The sequence below is a fragment of the Etheostoma cragini genome, chromosome 13 (assembly GCF_013103735.1).
Source record: "Etheostoma cragini isolate CJK2018 chromosome 13, CSU_Ecrag_1.0, whole genome shotgun sequence".
In the NCBI taxonomy this organism is placed as follows: Eukaryota; Metazoa; Chordata; class Actinopteri; order Perciformes; family Percidae; genus Etheostoma; species Etheostoma cragini.
The window spans coordinates 22,261,727-22,285,387 of NC_048419.1; the positions used below are offsets into that span (position 1 = coordinate 22,261,727).

The 23,661-nt window shown below is 39.3% G+C and overlaps 1 protein-coding gene across 5 annotated transcripts in view; it reads right to left on the reverse strand.

Moving 5' to 3' along the window:
* cadm1a (cell adhesion molecule 1a) overlaps positions 1–23,661 on the reverse strand; it is a 365,259-nt gene that overhangs the window by 18,086 nt on the left and 323,512 nt on the right. For 3 of the 5 annotated variants that reach the window (XM_034889814.1, XM_034889816.1, XM_034889813.1), the window contains one exon: positions 17,830–17,862. The exons of the other annotated variants lie outside the window; for them this stretch is intronic. In XM_034889814.1, coding sequence (XP_034745705.1) covers positions 17,830–17,862 — 33 coding nt within the window. The remainder of the gene's footprint in view (positions 1–17,829; positions 17,863–23,661) is intronic. 5 annotated transcript variants of the gene reach the window in all.

Here is a 23,661-nt window from a genome sequence, read left to right on the forward strand (position 1 = left end):
CCCCCCCCCAAACACACACGCCAACACTCTCCTCCCATCCCGCTGTCACTGAGCTGCCTCCAGTCTCGGCCATTTCAACGGCTGAATAACTCCCCAGGATGTGAAAGGTGGTCAGAAGCCTGATTTGCTTGTGTTCACATTGAATGATTTTCCTAAGCCTGACCCCAGATATCTGAGGTTCCCTTGTGTTGGAAAATGTAAACTTTTGACTTGAACAGAGATAAGGTCAACATTACTGACAAAAAGTGATATATTCGTTAAAAAAGAAACTCTTGAAGAAACTCATCATCAAAATGTAAAACTACTAAGTTATACCAAGAGAAAGATCTCATCAAGGTGAAAGTGCCAGAAATGTAAGGCGTTGATTAAATTCACTGCCTAAGTAAAGCCCTGTGCCACGCTCTTGGTATAGTAATAATAACAGAGGAGACTGTGTATCCTTGTGTTGTGAGACAGAATAGAATCAGTGAAATGACATCGGGGGCTTTGTGCAGATCTGTGTACACAGCAGAGACATCCCTGAGTGAAGGAACTGTGCCAAGGAAATGAGGGGCTAATCCTGGAAAAAGAGCCTGAGACAATGGCTACATTCACATCCATGGAGTAAACAGACTACAGGACATTCTTTGGTCAAGGTTGTACACAGAAATGATCGGTTTACACGCCCCCTTCATATCTTGACTCACTGATTCGGCCTATTTTCCAAAATCAACATATGAAAGGATAGTTTTGATGATTTGCAGCTTTCCTCTTTTTTCATAGTTTTTCCACTGTGGACTTATATGTGGTGGAATTTCTGGAAACACCGTGTTGAGGTATGAGAAGACTAAAGGGAAAGCTTAGAGAACATCAGGTCATTCATAGATCACAGGTCAGGGGACGAGAATATTCAGCCAGTCTCTAAACCTTTTCATGTATAATTATGTACGTCAATCTACAGATTCAGGGAATCTAGGCAGCTGTATGATAAGGGGACTTTTTGTCTTAGGACTGTCTACTTTTGGAGGTCGGAGGGCCAGCCATACTTCAGCATACTTTCCAGAGAGAAAGACAAGCTGAACTAGGTTTAGCATCTGTGTTTAGGCAACTGAAACATCTTTGTTTACCTCAAAGGTTCAGCTAAAGTTACAGTAACGCCTCCAGCATGAGTTTAAATACATGTTCAGGAAGACAGGAATATCAGAGAGTTGGGACAACACTACACGATGACACATCGTGGTTCCCCGAACCTTCTTCACTTATGTCAAATGAGTTGAGCTGCTTCTGAATTTTTCCTTAACTTAACTTAAGGAAACACCATGCCAGTGTCTTTAGCAAGAGTACTCGTTTTTAAACGACTATGTTTTGCACATCAAAACAACCCATTCGATTAATTAATTTCCTCTTGAGTTATTTAAGTTTAGAACAAGACTAAAGAGTCCACAGCAACGTTGGCAGTTCTACTTCTACTGCAGGCAGAGTGGTGCTTTGAGCTCAATACTAAAATAAGCTAAATACTAAAAGCTAAGTGATCACTTAAGTTATCACAATTCATCGTGAAGGGGACATGAATGTTTTTACAACATTTAATGGCAACCCATCAAACAGTTTTCAAGACATTGCACTCTAAACAGGCTGGTATTCTGTAGCAGGTTCCAGGTTTTCACTGCAGCTATATGATGTTTACAGAGTGTAAAATATTCAAACCCAAAGACTGCAAAGTCAAAGTAAAGGTGCGTAGAGTTCAACTTTGGTGAACTTTATCATGTAGACTTGCATGTTGACCAAATGCAAATTGTCTTGACAAGGCTGACCCGTGATAAAATTAGTCCAAAATGGAGGTAGGTACTATACCAGAACTCGCCATAACCAATTACTGCCATTGCATGACACGTCTCCAATGCCGCTTTCCACTGAATGGTTCAGATTGACTCCTGAATCTTTTTATAATTCCCATTAAAAAAGCTGTGCAGTATGTTGGTAACTGGTCTAGGTTCCGACAGAGCTGAGCTTATACTAGAACATGGAGTTCAAACACTGCAGACCAATGATTGGCCAGAGAGTATAATCACGAGTGCAACAGGGGACATCCTGCACAATCCCACAGTTTTGAAATAATAACAATAAAGAATTCGTAATAGCAACCACACTTTTTTTTCACTCTACCCAGATTAAAAAAAAGGGCAGCCTGCAATACTACGTGGAAACACTGTTGTACTAAGTGCAGACATTTGTCTGTGTGGTTCTAGATCCGGCGAGTGTCGCGTTGAAGATGATGTGACGACACTTTCACTCAACATAGCTATGGCGATCGGCTGAGAACCAACACTGAGAGTACTATCTGCTGTGGAAGACAAAGAGAGAAAATTACTTGTACCAAAAAAGTGAGTTGAGCAGAGCAGAGCTGTACCATGCAGTGAAATCAACAGCATAAGGTTTCAATAAGCAGAGGAATTATGCTGGGCCACTACATTTTGCTACAGCACTTTCTATAGTTAGTGCTAAACTCTACATAACTTCTCTGCATGCTCTCACGCAAACTGAACATAAAGATAGGCTCCACGCAGAGAAAACAAGGATGTATGTTAACAATGTCAGGACATCTGATAAGGGCTAGTTTAATACAAGAATAATTAATCCATATATATATATTGCATAATTGCATTTCATGTTTAATCACTACTGTATGTAAATAAGGATAAGCACAATGTGTGTTGAGGTTGTTTCAAATTCATGTGGTCTTATTTTTCGCTGAGGCAGCACAGCATGGTTATTCCAAAGTGCATCAAAGGACTCTGTGAGGTTTGACCTTTCTTGCAAAAATTATGGCTGCACACTGACAGTAAATGCTGCAGAGCCAAGAGGAAAGAAAATGGAATCTGGCCATTATGTAGAGATGCGGGCCTGGCGGAATATTCTCTTCATGGTTCCTGTGTGCCTGCATTGTCATGCTATTTTTCCGTCTTTGAGGAGCAGTGTTGCGACACAATCTCCGCCAGGTGTAGTAATGCTGACAAAAACCAGCAGTGATAATAAAATCCTTGAACAGGACTGAGTGGACTTGTCGGCCTCTAATCCAAGCCTCACCTCAAAGGAAATTCAGACCAGCTTACATGCATGGCTGGAGTCAGGAAGAAATGAAAAAAGAAAATCTGCTGTATTTCACATATACAGCTCACATTATAGCTTGGGGTTGTATCAGAGCTGCTAAAAGTGAGCGTGGCGAGTGACAATGGATGATCCTCACAACTGGGGTTGTCCTATCTAAGGGTATTGTTTATTGATAGACTTTGAAAACGAAAAAAAGAAATCCCTGGTGGTAGCTTCATCAAATTGGGAAAACATTTATTCCAGCCCTTACTGCCTGGACTCATAAAATGACACGAGAGAGAGAGTGACCAAACCCTCGGAAGCAAACATTTGCTGAGAGGAAAGGAGAGAAGAAAGGGGCTACTTTTGCACTGGTGATTAATAATCCATTTCAATTTCCTCTGAACTGCAATTGTTATTTTTTGTGGAAGATGTAACCCATATCCCATCCTACTGAATAAAAGTGTGTCCTCACAAACTCTAGTCATAATTGAGTTTTCTTTACTGTGCCCTTTTGTCGTCCATGCCAACATCGGCCTAGCAGAGCAGACCAAATCAGTACAAATGTCTCGGATGAAAGCTGCAGAACTTAGTTGCTGTCACTGCAACACTGAGCCTAAATGCAAATTATAACAAGAGCATTATAAAACAAGGATCACGCAGGTCACATAACTTGGGATCCTATTTCGCAACTAAAACCTGTGAGAAATAATGCCAACTTCATGCCCACCATCTGCTGTCTCTACCTGCTTGGAGTATCAACCAAATCATCATAATTATAATCTAAAAAAAATATTATTATCATATAAATCAATAGAAATATTTACAAAATGCATGGTATCTCAACACAAAACACTGTAGGCTAATTGAGGCATATGGAATGTGCAGTCTGTGACTTTACCACTTTGGTCCACACTCAAATATTTTTATTGAACGGATTGTCGTGCAATTTGTACAGACGACCATGGTTCCGAGATGATGTATCCTACTGACGTTTCCTCCAGGGCCAATTACTAAAACATTACATAAACATCATATGATTTGTTGTCAGCAATAAAACTGATGTTTATTGCTGTTTTATATAGAAATACTGTTGGTAATTTGCTACATTGTTAGCAAGAGGTTTGTAAAGGGCTTGCAAGAACCAATGTAACGGCAGTTGGTGAGAGACTGCAGGTGTCAACATTTCAGCAGGTAGTTGAGCTGGGGCGGGGAAGATTGGGGAAGTTTGGATTCATCGGAAATTTGTTCACCACTTTGTGAGCATCTGGTGACCTAATTGACATTAGCAAATTATGCAGAATTACACAGCGCTATTAAAGTAATATTTGGTAATTTCAAACATCTAACAAAAAAATGTATAATAATTCAAATACATTTGAAAGAGCAAATGTATATGGATTGTATTTAAACAGGGATTTTCTAGCCTTAACAACTTCTCAAAGGGCTTTAACATAGAACAGGAACCATTCCCCATTCCCACACATTTATACACTGTGGCCAGGTGCCACCTGTTTATCAAATAAACATTCACATTCAGCGTCTTGCCCAAGGACACTTTGACATTGGACTGCAGGGCCAGGGATAGAACCACTAACCTTCCAATTGGTAGACAACTGCTCTACCACCTGAGCCCCAGCTGCCCACAGACATAATACACTGGAATGTTTTCATCAGTCGGTTTCTGATATGCAGTAAAAAATAACCATGTAGCATGAAGTTTGGATGGAGGATATGGAGGATGGACTAGGATGGATGGAGGATGGGGTATAGCCTTACACTTACATGTGCTCGATATATGACTACTTTACTTGCACTATGTTCCATATTTAAATTTTTTTTTTTATTGAACTCTTTGTTCACTCATGCCTCTATAATGTTCTGTTTAGAGTATATATCTACTGTATGTATATATTAGTGTGTATATATGTAAGCACAGTGTGAGCAACGATGCTCCAAAGAAGAATTCCTTGTATGTGTCCTCATACCTGGCGAATAAAGCTGATTCTGATCTGATTCGGATTCTGATTTAAGCTAGGGCTATGATGAGTCAACTACCAGTGGTGGTGCTGCTGAACAACGTTGGCTAAAAAGGTGTGGCTGTTGTTAACCTGCTCAAACCTTTTAACTACACGCAGCTTTTTCTGTACAGTATGATTAAACACATCGGATCTCAGATGTCACAGGTGAGGAGAAAAATCACTACTGATTACACTTCCCTGTCTATTTCAACACTTCCTTGCCTATTTCATCATGTGAAAGCCAGACGGAACCTTAAAGGTTCACTTAACTTTCAGCAGGAGGTGAGTTATGAGAGGAGGAAGAGGTTTGTCACCTGCCATACTCGGCTGTGAGTCTGAAACTAATTAATGCAGCATATGTGCGTCACATGAAGAGTGCCCCACAGACAGGTTCAAGCCACAAGACTGTAAGCCTCAAGATAAAATCACATCTATTTCCTGTGTGCACACATGTCTTAAATAAAGAGATCCAATATGGCACTGATGTAGAATTCTATAATGGACTTCGCATAATTGAAAAGCACTTTTATGCAAACCTTTTCTTTTCTTAAGGGCTGAAACTGGTTTCCACTTACTCATCCTGATGCATTAAATGTGCAAAACATTTTCAAAACTCCATTTTATAATTTTTTTCTAAGGTGACCTACCCACTCCAGCTCTGCCCTCCAAAGACAATTCACAAAATTCAGTCTTTCCATTTCAGAAACACACCTTTCAGACCTTTCACGTATTTGTTGACCAGCGTCGACCCAGGAAATGCAGCTTCTGTGCTAATGGTACAAAAGTTTGTTGAACAAACATCTTTTAACTCTTTCAACCCTTATCTGCATGTACTGTTTTCATTCTCTTATTCACAGGCTTACAGCATAGTCTTAGCATGATATTTCATAATAGGTTGTCATGTTTACCGGTCCTGAACATGTTTGAGAACACCTTTTCTCTGTAGGTTTTCAACACAGAACACATTTCTAATGAATTAAAAAGCAGAAAGCAAATGTTCCTAGGTTTATTCAGTGATTTATTAGTTTCCATCATGCATTGTGTAATGTAAATAGGAATAAAATTATTGCCATATTGACTCAGTCAAACCTTAGTTTGATTTATACTTCTTTACAGGTTGGTGAATTTGCACCATTCAGAGTTTTGAGGAATTAGCTGCCAGTCCCAGTTGTTCCTGTTTGCACTTTAACTAACTAATTTCTAGTTTCTAGGCAGATTTTTGGATGTTTATCCTTGACCAACATTGGACAATCTGCTACATTATCACTGAATACAGGTTCTTCTGATTCAACCGTTATGTGAGAAAAAGGGCTTTCTTTTACGCTAATTCTATAAATCAGTATCATCAGGTTCCAGGTTCAACCTAGGCCATAACCATTATTGTTTGTCTCACCCAAAAAAATATTTTGCATGCACACAATCATCAAACAAATGCTCTGGCTGTCAAAACCTGCCACAGTGTCCCTTTAACCTACCAGACTGTCAGGCAGTCAGTGATGTTGGTAATGCCATCTGTCCCTTTGATAGTCAGTCAACCCAAGATCACCTGCGGTCTCTGAGGTCTGGAAGGACTCATTCTTCAAGTCCAAAGGACAGCATTTGAAGTGTTGGCCAAATTTTGAAACACGTCTTTCCCAAATGTTGCCATACTCAGCATAGAAACCATGCATGTACATACGCAATATAGATGTCAATCCCACACATTAAACACACCACAGACAAAAAACTTGACAAATAAACAAATAAACTTCTCCTTTACAAAATATTTTTGTAAGTTAGCTGCCCCATGCAGCCACAATCAAAAGTCAAATGAAACAATTTCTACATTTGCTGCACTTACAATACTCAATGGTAATTTGGCACATTTAATGAATGCCTTGCCTCATTAATGACGTGCAAATGTGACAGCCTTAGTCCTTGGATTCAAGAGAAAGGTCCTGTGCTTTATCTGCCATAATCCTGCTGAGAGCAAAAGGGTCATTAAAGTGCTCCATTCCTCTCCACTATTAGATCTCTGAGTGCGGCTCAATTATCCCACTACTTTCACATGCTTGCTGACAGCGTGTAGGCAGGTGTGTCCTTTCCAGACGCGCTCACCTCTCCGGATTGGAAATTAGTCAGTGCAGCTCGCCGTCAGCAAAAGCAACTGACATCTTCCACCGCCATGGCTTTTAATTAAGAGTGAGGAGATGGAAGCAAGCTGAGAACTGGGAACGCTGCGTGAACATCTAACACCAAAATGCAGGCTCTGAACTGCGGAGCACATGCATTTGTTAGAAACAGGTTACAGGAAGTTCATTTACCTCATGCAGGTAACATGACGACAAAGACAATTTTAGATTAGATTAGATTCAAATTTGTCATTGCACATTTCACAAGTACAGAGCAAGAAAATGTAGTTAGTGTCTAACCAGAAGTGCTTAAGCAGTGATTAAATAACAAATGTAATACATGTGCTACAGTACAGGATCGTTCAGAGACCTTCTGAGGGTCAGGGGCTCTCCGGGGACACTTCTGTTAACCTACAGAGAACTGCTGCTGTCATCTCTTGTAAATCAGAGAATGAAACGGTGACGCTATAAGGCCATCACACGATGACTAGTGTGTGCCCTGATACAACGAGTAATTGTGGCCACGGCAGCTCGTGCATTTATGGTGAAATGTCACTAGCTTGCCTGTTGGCCGTTTTCATCCTGGAGAAAACTCGTTAACTAGCGGCAAGAGCATGAGGCTACTATAACAAACCAAATGCACTTCAACTACCAACTCTTGCTGGCTGCCGACGGACTAGTGTCAGAGTGGCGTGCCTGGCAGGAAGCGGACATGCGCCACCTGGTCATCATGTGATCTGAAGGTTTAGATTTTATCTAGCAAGTTATCATTGTTAAATATTCTTTAAGCCCTGATTACTACTGTACTAAGTGTGGTCACTATTGTGCCATGATGGAGCTGGACAAAACTGAAAAACATATTGGACTTTGGCACAATTGCTGCTGCTCAGAAACACATGGGAAGTAATAAGTCCTTGTGGAACCATTTTTTCTGAATGCTCTGGAAATCTTATCTTTATTATGTTGCACAGTTACGCTGATTAATGTTTGTTGGTGCAAGCCTGGTTAACTGCTCTATGCACTATTACCAAAAATAAACAGTGTATACTTTAAAGTATCCAGAATGAGATTGGAACACAGTTTGATTGGGATTTGTATAACTACCAGAATATTAGAAATACTGAGATTCTGTAGTTACAAATGTCTCAATACCTAATCGCACCCTTCTAATAATTTTCTTTCATGCCAACAAACGAAGTCTGAACTTCTCCTAACATTGCATTGTCTTCATTCACATGGGTCTGAATGTGGTTTGAAAACTTAACATACCTCTCGTGCATAAACACTAAATTCCTTTCAAAAATGTATGTTTCTTTGTGGTAACCAATGTTACCATTTATACAATCTGGAGTGATTTGATCTTCCTAAAGATCAAGGGCTCAAGTGTGGTTTACATTGTTTGAGAAGGGATTTTTGCTCTGATAAAGACTGTTTTGGGAAATAAGTGAGAAAGGCTTTTTAATCAACTTGTTTATTTCCTCCTCTTTTCTATCTGTGTGAGCATTTGACCAGCTCTTTCTGTAGCTTTTGTTTCAAATGAGCGCCTTGAACTCTGTGGGTCTCATGAGTGAAACAGACTTTGTGCCACAAGAGCTTCAGAGAGTCAGAAGTGCAGTGATGTTCATCCACATGCGTAATAACATCAGTCAGTAAGTTGGATTTGTTTTCCAGTCTCTTGGCCTCTCTCTCATTTCGGCATAAGAGCTAATGCTTAATCTATAAAAACACAACATTTCAGCTCATCTCAGAGCTGCAGGTTTAATTTGGTCCTGCCTGCCTTCCACGCCTCATCCCCTTTACCTGTTTTAGAGGGAAATGGTCAATTCTCGGGAAAAGCCTTCAAGCTCAATAGTGCCTCAGCTTCTTTTCTCTTTTAGTCAAGACAAGCTGGGCATCACCATGGCAACAATATTTCAGTGGATATGGGGAGCCAGGCGGTCATCGCTGATGCTTGTTCTAACAAGCCCTGACTTGGTGTCAGACGCTGGGTACGCATATATAGTCATGAATTAACATTTCTCAAATACATTGGGAGTTTTGGAGAGTGCCCTGTTGACACCAAAAATTATGAATCATAATGCTAAATGTCACTTGAAGGAAGGAGCAATAACTGAAATGCTCTTAGTTTTCTGAATTGATTGAGCTGAAAATCATCACAAATAATGTTTCTTTTTAACAGTTACACAGTCAGAAATGGTGTTGACACTGAGAGGGCTCCCAGGGTCCAACCATGTTCCTGGGTTCTCACACCGCAGACAGCAATCAATAAATAAAAACCAAGGGGTTGGGCTAGGAGGGCATGTTGTGTCACGTTTTTTCTTAGGTTGTAGGTTCATTGAGAGGAAGCCTCTCTTTTGCAGGAACAAACGGATCCCATTCACACAGTTAGACATTCATACCTGGAAGCTGCCCAGTACAACCACAGTCTGATCCGCTGACCACTGAGCAGCTCCACTGGTACAGGTGAGACAATGAAATCCAATCCAGGTAGGCCGGTTGGAATAATCGATTGCCAAAACACCTTCAAATAAGCTATCAGGAATCTTTGGTTGTGCATATTTTAATTGCCCAACACCCAGACATGGCCAGATGATGTTCAATTGTGTTGCAGAAAAACTTGCAGATGACCTTACAGGAAAACCTGTGCCAGGTTCAGTTATTTTATTTTTTTACATAACCTAACAAACAGTTAGAGCACTACAGTATAGGACTAACTCTGTGGGAAAAACTAAAGCAGTCTAATACAACAATACAACAGTCCTACACTAAATTCTAGCTTCATGAAGTGTAGGATGTTGAGTTTTACCAGCTACAGTACATGTAAACAGGTTTTACAGTAACCAGCTAACTGTAGGGCATGTATATGCATTCTTTGGTTCCCTGTCTTTCTCCCAGCAAACCTGGTTTCCTGTTAGCATGTACAGCTAACATTATTAATTGGATGATTTGATAAATGTATACAAAAGCCCTTAATCACCTCGGCAGCCAAGTATGGCAGTAAGTCACAACTCTTAGTAATATTGACTGTTGTTAGTGCAACTTATTAACCTTCTGTATTCTTTATTCTAAACGTATGTATTGTAATCATCATGAGCTCCAGCTGTGTTCCCATGGTATCAGACCTATGTGTCCCAATATAGGCAAATTATTTAATTATTATTACTATTTCATTTCATAGCATCCTCGAGCCTACCTACTGACTCCCTCCACCTCTGGGGACATTTGCTACCGATGTTATTATCGTTGCATGACCATTGTTGCATGACTCAGCACTGTCAATATTCATTCAACCAGGGCAAGGAATCCATGTCATAGAAGTGATTCACTGCTTACTGAACTACCATCGGTATTGTATTCAGGGTGGACACCCACACAAATGACTGGCTGATCGGACCTCTCCCCAGGACTGTGTGGGTATGTACAGACAGCGCTTGATTGATATTTATGACTTTCCTGTTTGTTATCTCCGCTGGCCGCCTTGCATTCGGCTGAGTCTGTGTGTGTTTATATGCAGCTAATCCTGCATACTAATGGATCCATAAACTTAAGATTAGTTTTTGGCTTTTATGGCCTTTCCTTGACGGGATAGCTTGAAGACAGGAAAGCAAAGAGGAGGAGGGGGGGACGACATGCAGCTAAGGGCCGAGGGCCGGACTCGAACCTGGGACACTGCCAAGGACTCAGCCTACATGGGGAGCAAACTCTACTGGGCGAGCTAGAAGGTCAGTGACTGCTGACTACTCACTTCTCCTAAGCTGCCGGTAGGGGCCGCAAGTAAATAACAATTGCTTAGGTTTGGAATCTTGTTTCCACTAGTATGTGGCGTCACGTTAGTTTTACCTGATTAATTTTCAGGCGTTTACACGTGTACAAAAACATGTCCAATGTCCATAGCTGGTGATGAGGAATGTTTCTGTCCAGTTTTCACGCAAAGGTAAGACAGCAGTGGCTGTTTAAAATAGTAAATGATGTCAGCTAGCTGCTGAAAGGCATTTGTCGACTTCCAGGCAGCGCTGCGACCTTTGGCTTCAAAGCACCTAACCCTAACCTTAACCCTAACCATTGCCTAATCCTAGTGCCTTTCAGGCAGCGCTGCCTGGAAGGGGACGTTGGGGGCTTAAAATACCAAACACCCATTAACATATCACCATGCTGGCAACACACTGGGTGACGTTTTTTTTCAACAAGTCAGAGTCAGGAATTGACATACACTCAATGCCTTTGTAAATTTTGCACGAAATATAATATCTGACTCTATAGCTGCTAAATGTCTGTCTGGTGTTTGATGCGGAACAGGTTTTTAGAGTTGCTCAGCTGAAAACCGCTGACTGCTGCGACCAAAAACAGAATGCTTTGAGAGCGGTCAGAGTAAACAACAACAGTAAAATTGTTGAAAGCTTAACAATGAGTTGAAACTCACTATAAAGCTCTGTAAAGTCGAAGAGAGCTGCAGATTCAGCTGATCATTCTCTGTAGGTTTGTCACGAGGAGCAACCCTTCAACATTGCCATTTCATACATTTTATTTTATAAAAAAATGATTATAATGGCTTTAAAGTGAAATACTGCCTTTGAGAAAATGAAAGCTAAGATGGGCCGATCTGGAATCTTGTCCTTTCTGAGGTCATAAGGAGCAAGGTTACCTCCCCTTTCTCTGATTTGCCTGCCCAGAGAATTTGACCCGCCCATGAGAAAGAGAGAGACATCACACCATTCATACAAGCAAAGTGGCAGCTTGTCTAGGCCCCCCCCGGAATAGGTTTACATGGTTTCAACTTCAAAAAACACCATATTTTTGTTGTACTGCACACTGCTGCAGATCATGTTTTCATCCTGTGTGTTTAGGTCTCTGTTTTAGACACAGAGTGATACATCACACTTTTATACTATCTTTGTTGAGAGTTGCACATGGGCAGATAATTGTCTCCAACTTTGGTCACTAAAATGCAGGATCAACTGGGAGACTTCTTCTAAACAAGGGCACCCTTGTGGAATACCTGCAGAACAGGGACATGGAAGTAGTTCTTTTGTAGAGTATGGTGAACAATACGAACAGCAGTGTTTCACTATTGACAACGAGCTAGCACGCTAGTGCTAGCATCGAGGGCAACCTCGGGGTTCAGTGTCTTGCCCAAGGACACTTTGACATCAACCACGGAGTCACAGCCACCCCAAATCCCAGAAAAAGTATTTTTTTCACAATATGGGCACTTTTAACAACGTGGGCGCAGGATGGTAAATTGACAGCAGCGTTGGTCTTAAAATAGCAAAGACACTTGCGTCAGGCTTTGTGTCCCGCTGTGCTGGTTGCAAGATAGGGCCCTTGAAATGCATTTGAATTACCGGTGAATGTATGTCTAAATGCTGACCTTGAATAAATTTAAAGTCAATGATGTCTTGTCAACATCCCATTCTTGTTCTTCCAGTAAGATCATTGTTGCTAGCCTCTATACAGCGGCTGGATTTATGGTTTTATCTCCTGGAAGGAAAAAAGGCACAGCGCTATTTTCAGAACAAAGCGGTTTTAACCTTCAAGAATAATTGAGCAGGATTAATTTGATGCAAGAAATGTTGTCGATATGTGGTGAGCTTTTACTTAAGGTTCTGTCTGCATTAAGAAATGGTTGAAGGCTCTGTAGTTTGCATTTGTTGTATGGCTGGTTGTTGCATTGCAAAAAAAAAAAAACCATTTCACATTTCATGATTTGTAAGCTGGGGCAAAAAAAAGCTTTATTTTGACTGAAAAGCCCAATTTCACATCAGCATAAGCCTTGTGTAATAAGTGAGTGTTAATTATATTTAAATATTCGGTACAACACCTGAACCCTTCAATAATGTTCATTCACTAAACCGTGTATGCATATTAATGAAATCCCATCTCTATCAATCTGCCGTGAAAATCAATTCATCTGGTTTAAGCCCATGTTCTTTTGCCCTTTATAAATATTTTATGAAGGAAATACTGTAACTGAATATCATTTTTTCTAAACAAATCAAAATGATGTATATTGAAATGCAGTTATTGGTGTCACTTGGCATTCAGACTGGCAGTGGGCTGCTTCAACACTCAGTAATGTAACAGAATAGGTCCGACACCTGCTCCTTTCACATCTACTGTAAGATGTACAGTAAACCAAGTCAAACAAGTGACAGGCTGTCAAAACCTCTTTAGCATTTTCACTTACTTGAACATGCAAACCAGATTTGATTGGCCACCCAAAACAAAACATCAACATATCATCATCACCTTTGAATTTGATATGACACACTTGTTATCAAACAGTTGCATCCAGCAGTTACAGAGCAACATTATCATTCATTTCAAGTGTTTCTGGCCACTTGGTAAATGTAAGTGTAATATTCACTCTCATCTAACTCTGTTTTTTTTATCTCCACCAACTCCTGGGGGAAATACCTGTCTCTTTAGCAGCTAAATGCTCCACTATGTTGTAGCAGCTAGTCTGTAACTGTGTCTGTCTGCTGTTTGATGCGGAGCAGGTAGTGTACACTGGGTTCACCAGAGCTTTTTCACTGGAAACAGCTGTTAGATGCAGCTGGAAAAGACACAATGAAAGCAATAAGAGTGAACTAAAACAATAAAAACTGAGCTGAAACTGCTGCAGATTCATTGGCTGTAGGTCCATCACTACAAGGGACCCCATTCATATTTTTTTCACACTGTTATTTGATTCATTGTTATTATAAATATATGCATTACAGCCGCTGTAGAGAATTAACTACAATTTTAAAATGACGGGTATTTAAAGGTGTTCTAAGCAATGTTGGGTAACAGCACTTCTAAGTCAAGGTCAAGGTCAAAGTTTATTTATATAGCACATTTACAAACAGTCACTATTGCCCCAAAGTGCTGTACAAATTTAGATAACATAATATAAGAGCATAACAAATAACCAGAATATGCCAAAAAACAATAAAACAGACAACAGATAAAAACTTACTCAACACAAGAACAACAATAAAATGTCACAGCTCAGCTTATGTAAAAAGCAAGTGCAAAAAGTTGAGTTTTTAAAAGTGATTTAAAGCTCTGAATAGAGGAAGCTGCTCTAATGTTGAGAGGAAGAGAGTTCCAGAGCTTAGGACCTGCCACTGAAAAAGCTTGGTTCCCTCTGGTCTTCAGTCTGGATCTGGGACAGTCTAAAAACAACTGCTCAGCTGACCTGAGTGCTCTGACTGGAGTGTGCAAAATCAGCACATCAGATAAGACTCCTTGTTGACGTTTGAAGTATTTTTAAACAAAACAAGCTTCTGCCTCCTCCTCATCCCCTCCCATTGTTTTTCCTAACTAACTTTCCTTTCACTTTCATCCAAAATGTGATGTCATTTGTTTTTTCCGTTTCAGTGTAGGTCGTAATCAATACCACGCACGCTAGGCACGTAGCCAACCGTCTGACACGTCATGACATAGTGTTCATGGGAAATGTAGGATAAATATTACAAGCATTGTTGAAAGATTAAGATTATTTATACATTATCCACAATCTGGCAACACCAATTTGTCGCATCGTTACTGCTGCCTGCTGAATTGGCTAGTAACATTACAATGTTATGTGCAAAGTTAATTTTTACCTGCATTTGGCAGGTTGATGGTTGCTAATTTAAAGCCCTGACTATGAGTAATTTCCTCATTGTACTGTAAAGCACTTTGTCTGGCAAATAAAGTTATCATTATAATTATTCCGATTCAGATTCAGATTCAGTGTTAAATAATCCAATATGAACTTTGAATATAACTCTTGCAGCAACGTTACTCAGTGTCCAAACCAAATTTCTCCTTAAGGGAGACTAATAAAGATACTTTGACTTTTAACTTCACTAGCCTACTGGGCTGCAGGTGAAAAGAACGTGAAATGTTAAATATTATAGATTGTTGTACTTTTACCAAAATCTAGAAAGTCTCTTTAGCAGCCAAATTCATTGCTTCACACTTACTTATTAATTTATTTTGGCAAAAGGGAACTAATTTTAGACATTTGAAGGGAAGTTATTTCTAAAGCTTTTTCTTATTTAAAAGAGATATCTTAAGATGCTTGATGCAACTGCAATGCATTTAAGTTATCTTCAAGTTCATACACAGTAAATATATTCATGGCGCATTACTTCAGTTACTAATTTTCATTTAAAAATAAAAAATGCTGGGACAGATTGTAACATCTGGAGCAACCCTTCAAAAACTCATAAATGTTGAGGAGCCATCTAACAAAAAGGAGAATAAAGCATCTGTTGCCTGGCCAATGCAAGCTGGCAACATCATTCACAGGAGAGAAGCCGAGTGCGGCTGCAGGCGTGTTTGTCTGACACAGGAAAGAAACACTATGTCAGGAGGCACTCCAACAGCCGCATTTCCCATCACCATCGCTGTGATGTATTAAACATGCCAATTTTTGCTGACAACATCATTAATTAAATTCATGCATGCATAAATTAGAAAATAGTTAAGATGAATGCGCTATATTAAAGCATTATGAACAAATTGCTTTTTATGTGCTTTTGCTTTGATGCAAAAAGGTGCTTCACAATCTAATTTAATCATCTATACTGGCTGATAATGCATGAAAATAGGACGGTGAGAATAATGTGCAATATGTAAGGCCAACACACAACCCAGTTATGTTTCTGTTTTATCACCACATAGGTATTATTATTGAGTTTTCCCGCTCATCCCCACTGAAAATCCCAACATTTGGTAACACTTTCTAATAGTCATCATTAATGAATGGTTAACTGATGGTTAATACAACCTAAAAAATAGTTATTTTTACTGTACTAACAATGAAATGATTTAGAATGTTCACTGATTACCATTAATGCTATAATTTATGTTATTTCATCATTATTTTAGTCTAATAGGAAATAATTAGTTAAAAAATGTAGATAGTTAATAATTCGGGTAATAGTTAATAAGTGTTGCATAAACAATCTACAAAAATTATTTGAATGGCGATTAAAAAGTTGGACATTATGCTTATAATTATTAATTAATCATTACTAAGTGGTTTATAAAGCACAAAGTAACATTAATTTGGACCCGATAATTATTTTTGCGGATCTATAAAAAAGAAATGTTAATAGTAAATGATTGTTTGGTTTATGAGAAAACTGATAATATCTAAACATGTTTATAAGTAACCGTTAACAAAATAAATCAAGCCATCCAAATACTGTTTGAAAATGTACAAACATGGCATTTTGTAAATGTATAGAAATCATATAATCAATTGACCCCTCACTCATGCAGTCAAGCTTAAATAACAAGTAAAAATAATTGAAATTGCACGAAAAGATAAAAAACCAGCAAATCTCAAATGTCTCTACCACTTTAATAATCAAACCGAACCCCTTGGTAACTGTGAGTAATCAAACTTTAATATTTACAAAGATAAGATGGCTGCTTCTGATTTCTGTGAGACACCTGAGTTGTTTACATCTCACACGCCTCTAGCGAGCCCTGAGTCCGCCCGGCCCTATCTTTTATTTTGATAAAATCTGACCATCAATTGAAAAGAAACTAAAAGAAAGAAAAGAATAAAACCATGTAAACCTGCATTTTTTTTATGGCAAGCAAAGCCGCATTAGCATCCTGGCGAAATCTGCATTTACCATGGGGTCCCAGGCCCTCAGGGGCCCCAAAGGTTCTTCTTGGTTTGTTAATATGAAACCTTATGTGATGCAAAGAGATCTATGTGTGTATGCTCGTTTGTTGTGTTATGTTTGTATAAGCTACTAGTCTAAATGCCTAAAATTTCCCATGGGATGAATTAAGTATCTATCTATCTATCTATCTATCTATCTATCTATCTATCTATCTATCTATCCATCCATCTATCCATCTATCTGCATGTTCCTAAATATAAATGTGTTTAACCAAAAAAAAACCAAACAGGGGGTTAATAAGAGGCCCATGGCTCATTGTATGCTGCACAGGCCCCCATAACTCAACCACTGTGTAACAAATAAGGGAGGTCAGTTTAAAATGTCCTGATGGAGGAGAAGCAAGCACACGCTTAATAGAATAGTATGTGACCCCGCGTTTATGAATTTGATCACAGAAATTGTGAATCTGCTGCCACAAAAAGGGATGCAAATTAGGCAAAATGAGAAAATGATGCGTATCATTTTCATTGAAGTTAATGAAAACGAGTAAATTAGGTCTATTTTTGCCTCCACACAGAATCATTTTAAGCTGTTTGATATAATCAGTCGTGGCTTCAGAGTGGGCTTTATTCCTCTGTGGCACCTTCAGGGAAACACTGTAATTGGTTGGTTTGAGAAACCATTTCACAAGTGTAGTCTAGTAGTGTAGAAGAATGAGAAGCTTTAATACTATGCATGACTCTATATAATGACAGTAAGTTATATATATATCTTTGTGGCATAATTAATGCCACACAAATTAACTGTAGCTTGACTGTTACTTGGCAGGTGCTCTTTGGCATTAAAAGACAGCTCAGTTGAATCAATACATGACTGACACCAGGCACACAGCTGACATTTCCAGGCTGGGCAGCCCGGCACAACTGTCCACTGTGCAACAGTAAAGGTAGGCATGCTTCAGAGAAAGGATACAAGTAAGAAGAGAGACATAAAGAGGAAAGTAAAGATACCAACCATGAGCTGCAGGTTCAGTGCTGGGCGCAGTGTCTGAGCACACAAGGAGAGGACATGGCAGTTGCGGAGGGAGGTGTGGAACAGGAGGAACAGCATGCAAATAAAGGAGAAATGGGGGAGGAAGCAGGGAGGGAGCGGGGCAAGGGGGTGGGGGGGGGTTGGGGAGAAAACAAATGACACCCATAAGCAAGCATTCAGAAGACCAGAACATGACAAAAGACATAAGGCTTAAGGGAAATCAAAGGGGAACCAAAGGCAGTGCAGAGATAAACATAAGCTTACACACACACAAAAACACTTTCCACTGCACACACTGGACATTTCACTCAGAGGGGAGGGTGACTACTGCTTGAGGAGATATGGAAAAGACTATTATCATGTGCTTTAGGCAGCTTTGGTTTGTAGAAAAGACAAACTATCAAGAGGACATAATTGTGCAGCAGTCCTGATGTAACAGTGTATGACTTGGCTAAACACTCAACCATCTATGTACAAAAGTGATGTTTTGCATGGCAACAACTCAAGCAAAGTTTTAACAAAAACAGTGTTTAGTGGTCAGGGTTGCGATGGCGTGACATGAATGACACATTCACTAACATGGTTAGATGACTTTTTAAATGTTGTTTAATGTGGTAGCCTTTTCTTACATTTTAGCCCTAGTCCCCCTAGCCCTTTAGCCCTATAACTTCAAATGTCCCCTAATGATCAACAATGATCCATAGGAATTGAAGACAGTGTGCAGATGTCCACCAGATACATGAATGTTTTAGAAAAGTGAACATGATTGCCGGATGTATGAGTCAGAAATTATTTTTAGATGGTGTTGTATGACAACTAACAAGCACTTGGTCTGAAGAATACTTCCACTCTGTCTTAAACCTTCATGTCTCCATAGATGTTACATCTGTGCTACTGCTTCTTTAAACTACTTCACCAGTTCTGTCAGCAACACAGCTGGTCTAGAGGAGCAAAAATTTGGGAATTTGAAATGGTTATTTACATCTTGAATTCTGAATGTTACTACCGAATGTAAAAAAAAAATGGCTATATTCTCTGAAGAATAGGCCCATTGGGTTGCTCCATAGTGTCATTATCTTAATAGAAGTTGAAAAGAAACTTTGACCAAAACGTTGAAAGATAATTATGAATAGTTTGTGGTCAATTCAGACATATTTAATCGTTTATTAGATTCAAAGCAAGCCTTTTGCTAAAATAGCATTCCACTGTATCTCTGTCTGTGTTTGACACCTATCAACTTTCAACAAAGAGACTGAATGCTTTGATTAGGTTGATATTATATCATATCCAACTACTGCACTAAACAGAGAAACATTGCAGACAGACCTGGAGTAGATACAACATAGAACACTGCAAACTACTGGACTCCAGGGAAACAGAAGCAGGGATTGCACCTTGCCGAGACTGAAAAGCTGTGCTGGAGTAAACATATGCCTTTTAAAAACACTTCAGAGGGAGATACTTGCCACCGACAAATATGGCTTGTCCAAAAACATTGCTTTCTAACTGTTTATCAAAGCGCGTCTGCATTAAACTGACAACTTTTAAAACAGTAAAAGTGCTGAAATTAATTTAAAAATGATAAAAGCAACATTTGGGCCAACTCTGGACTATGGCTATGACAAACACTTCAAAACAGATCATGTTAAAACCGGACAGTTTCAACAGCCGCAATCTAATTTCAAGAGGCTAAATGTACATTAGTGTGCCGTACGTTTCCTTGGCCTTCTGTCTCAGCGGAGACATGAGAAAGTGCCGAAAAAGCTATTAAGACCAGACAGATGTTTGTGGAAGAGAGAGAATGGTGCTCAGTATGTGAAATTGTTCGGGCAGCAGTAGGCCAATGGCACACCTCAGCTCTTCCGCCAGAGGCTCAGAAACAATCTCACAAGGTGAGACTGTTTCGAGTCAATCTCAGAATTACCAAAGCCTCTGAGGACACGCTTCTCTATAAGGTCCTCGAGTAGTCACACGTCAATGCTAAAAAAGGCCACAGGCCAGTCACTGGTACACATTGTTAACACTGTGCCTCAGCATAATCTACAGAAGGAATTCCTTCCATTTTTGTGGCATGTTGGTATTATAGTTGTCATCTGTACTTGCTTCTAACTCCAGATTAGAAATTTTGTTAATATTGTCCTTAACGCAGGCTTTATGGAATCACTAATTCTAACACTAATTACTAATTAAAACAAATTGTATGAAGCTGCCCTTCTGCCCAATCAGTTTGCCGGGTCTTAATTACAGGATCCCACCATAGACAAGTGACAAGTACTAAAGATTACACTGTGACAAGTTTATACTGTAGATCAGTAATGATGTTGCTTTCCACAGTAATTAAGAGATGCAAGATATGTTTGGAGTGTACCAAATTTACATGGTTTGGCTTTTTGAAGTTAGTTGAGCCGGTGGCAATAATGGGTGATATTTACAGTTGAATATTAAATGTGTACACAGTAAATTCTAGACACAAACAGGATTCTCAACAAGTATTGGTTTATTATAGCCTATTTAAGGTTAATGTAATGATGATGTTCTATATCCTTACAGCCCCAATGATAAAGGGGTGATTTTATACGGTTGTGTTGAAGGTAGCCTTGCTTTTATGTATATTTACCACAAACCAGTCGAATATCCCCCTGAACTCCCTTAATTTGTTCCCGTTTATATTAGTGTAGAGCTGTACATATAAGGAGCCAAACCTAGACTGAGAACTTCTCTACAACATTACCGGCCTTAAAGTTATTTTCAGCCAAATCCAATTTGCCAAGCAAGAAATATTAGATACAAACCATGATCATGACTCAGAGACCTTTAGATATTTCAAAAGAGGTAATAGGTTATGATTAAAAAGCTATGAGACACAAGTGCCACAGGTGAGTTATTGAGTAGCTTGCTGAGAGAAGACCGTTCTCGCTGACGATGTCTAAGGACACTGAATTTCTCACCTCTCTGAAATCATTTGAGAAACCCTTCAAGAGGGCATTTATTTTTGATGAACTGACCAAAATCCAAGAAATAAAAACACTTATGGGCATTTGGACTACTTGAATAAATGAGGACTTGGGGAAGCATTTGAACACAAGTATAGACAAGAATGCAGATTGAAAAAGATCATATATACATAAATATATGAAAATGGTGAAATAGCTGACTGGTGGATTTTTCTTTTCACATTTTTCAACAGAACAGTCAAAATATAAAATGAAGCCTCAGTCAACAGAAAGGCAGCACGGCCTGGTAACCCTCATTACACTTTGGGTGGCAGCCATGTGGGCCCATTCAATATGTCTGCTGCTGAATGATTGCCTGTCCGTTTTCGAGCAGCCTTGTCCCCATCCACCATGTCCAGCTTCACAGGTCAACTGAGACATCGGCAGTTTCCTCACTGACATCCAAAGACATGATGTGGGCCCATCAGCTCCATTACTAGTTACTAGCCACGCTTCCCATGAGCCCTTTGGTGACTTGCTGTGACATGACATTCAGCTCAACATGCAGAGATAACTGCGTGCCAATCATAATTGTATTGGCAGAAATGGATTAGGTGGAACCCTGTGGTGCTGAAAATGCCAACAGGCTGCTGGGTGTCCCCGCTGGCAGCTAGATTACTTTTTTGTTGGATCCACTTTCTCTAACCTGCTTTCTCTACTTTGGCTTTAGTTTGCGATTTCCTACATTTCCAAGAATGTTGCCAACCCCCACAGAGCTCTGTTGATAGGGAAACTGTTATCTCTTACTTTTCAACAATAGATTTGTTTTCCCTGTAACAACTATTGAATGCTAGTGAAGAACAGTATATCGAGGAAGAGACTCTATTTCGTAGTCCTTACAAAGTCTAGTGACTACATAACACTGGAGGATTGGAGTAGTATTTGTATTAAGGCTCAGAAACAGGCCGTGATTACCAGGCTTAAGTAACCACAATATAATTGGCTAATGCAAACATATGTTACCCCAGCAAAGTTAGATAAGTTTAATAGGGTAAACCCAAGTTCTGCTACAAGTGAAATCACTCCAAAGGGACTCTGTTTCATTGTTTTTGGGACTGTAATAAAATTAAAGACTTCTGTAAAGAGGTACCACAGATGATATTTCAAATATTGTCTGTTAATCTGCCTCTCTGTCCCAACGTATTCATCATGGGGTTATACCCATCTGATCCTAACTTAAAATAGAGATGAAATTACTTATAGATATGTGCCTACTGCAAGCCAAACGGTTGATTTCTCTTGATTGGAAAGATGTGAATAGGCCTAGTATTGGTAGGTGGCTTAGAGAAAAGTATTCTTGCCTAATAATGGAAGGAATAACTACTACTAAATATACTTTTAAACAGGTTTTGGGATCATTCTTGGACTTTGTTGAACAAAATGATGTGGGTGATATACTGGCAAATGAGGGGATTTCGGAGTAATTTAGTATTTTTCATGTGGGAGAGAGATGTTTGTATTGGATTGTGACATTGTTTGATTGGGTATATGCTCCAGATATATCCTACAAGAAGAGATCAGACCAAGTTGAATTATAATTTCAATTTGCTGTGATGGCTGTCTGTACTTTGGTTTATGTTTGTATTGTTTTTCAAGGTTTGTCTACGTCTATGCATGTATTGGTTAAAATTAAACTCAATAAACACATTGTTTAAAAATTAAAAGGATATTGCCTTGTACTTGTTGATCACTTGTTTTATTGCTTTGAGATTCTGGATGGGTGACGATGACATTCGGTACAGATATTCATGTCTCACCTCACAATCAAATGTAATAACTTTGGTGACCTTTTGATTTTTCATCTTGCACCAACATCAGGTCAATTTCTCTCATCAGTCTAATACATGATTTATGATCACGTACCTCCAAAACTAATGACATTGTGATCAGCTTCAGCTGTACTTTTTACATTATAGTGTTAATTAGCGAATGGTGCACATTAAACTAAGATGGCGAACATGTTAAACATCATACCATACCAGCATGTGAACATTATCAGTGTGAGCATGTTAGAATGCTGAAGTTAGCATATACCTCAAACTATCGCTGTGCCTAGGAAAGAGTTAATAAAGTAATAAAAACTTTCGAATACACGATTTATACACGCAATTTTACAGTTGTTTGAAAACATTTTAATACACTACATGCAGGAGCCGTAAGGTAGTGTAAATATGAGTACAGTATATGTGTAAATACTGAGGCGAATGGTTGCAAGTGTTTACTGTTGGTTCCTTTAAGATATTGTGCTGCCAGCTGATTACCTCCTGGCCCTTCTTTACGAGTTTCATCTCCTTGTGGTCGTTGTGGAGCGCAGTAATACCTCTACAAGACAATACACCTTCACATTAAGAAGATGTGTTGGGCTCCAGACTAGTGTTTCCCATGATGCCTGAGTGCTATAATATCATCGATGCGTTGTTAGGGCTGTATGTCATTTAGCACTTATTGAGTTGCTATTGACCTTAATCAAATTAGTTATAGCTGGGTGCTCCAATATCAAAATGGACAAGAAATCAAACGAAGCAAAGTGGGAACAATATCACACATTATCTGGCACATTGTGTGCATGTGTTAGTCTGGAGAATGCGAGCTGGAGGCACATCTAAATTCATAAAATTCTAAAGTCACTTCACCAGATGGTGTTTGTGTAATTTAAGACCCAGGCAAACGTAATAGATATTTGTTTCTCCCCCCTGCCCTCGCCTGTTTTGTTCTCCTGTCTATAGTGTGGGTTGAATGAATTGGTTGTCAGCACCGTTTATGGTCCTTCATCAATTAAAAGTAGTGCTAGCCTGCCGCCTGATTGTTTTATTTGCACAAG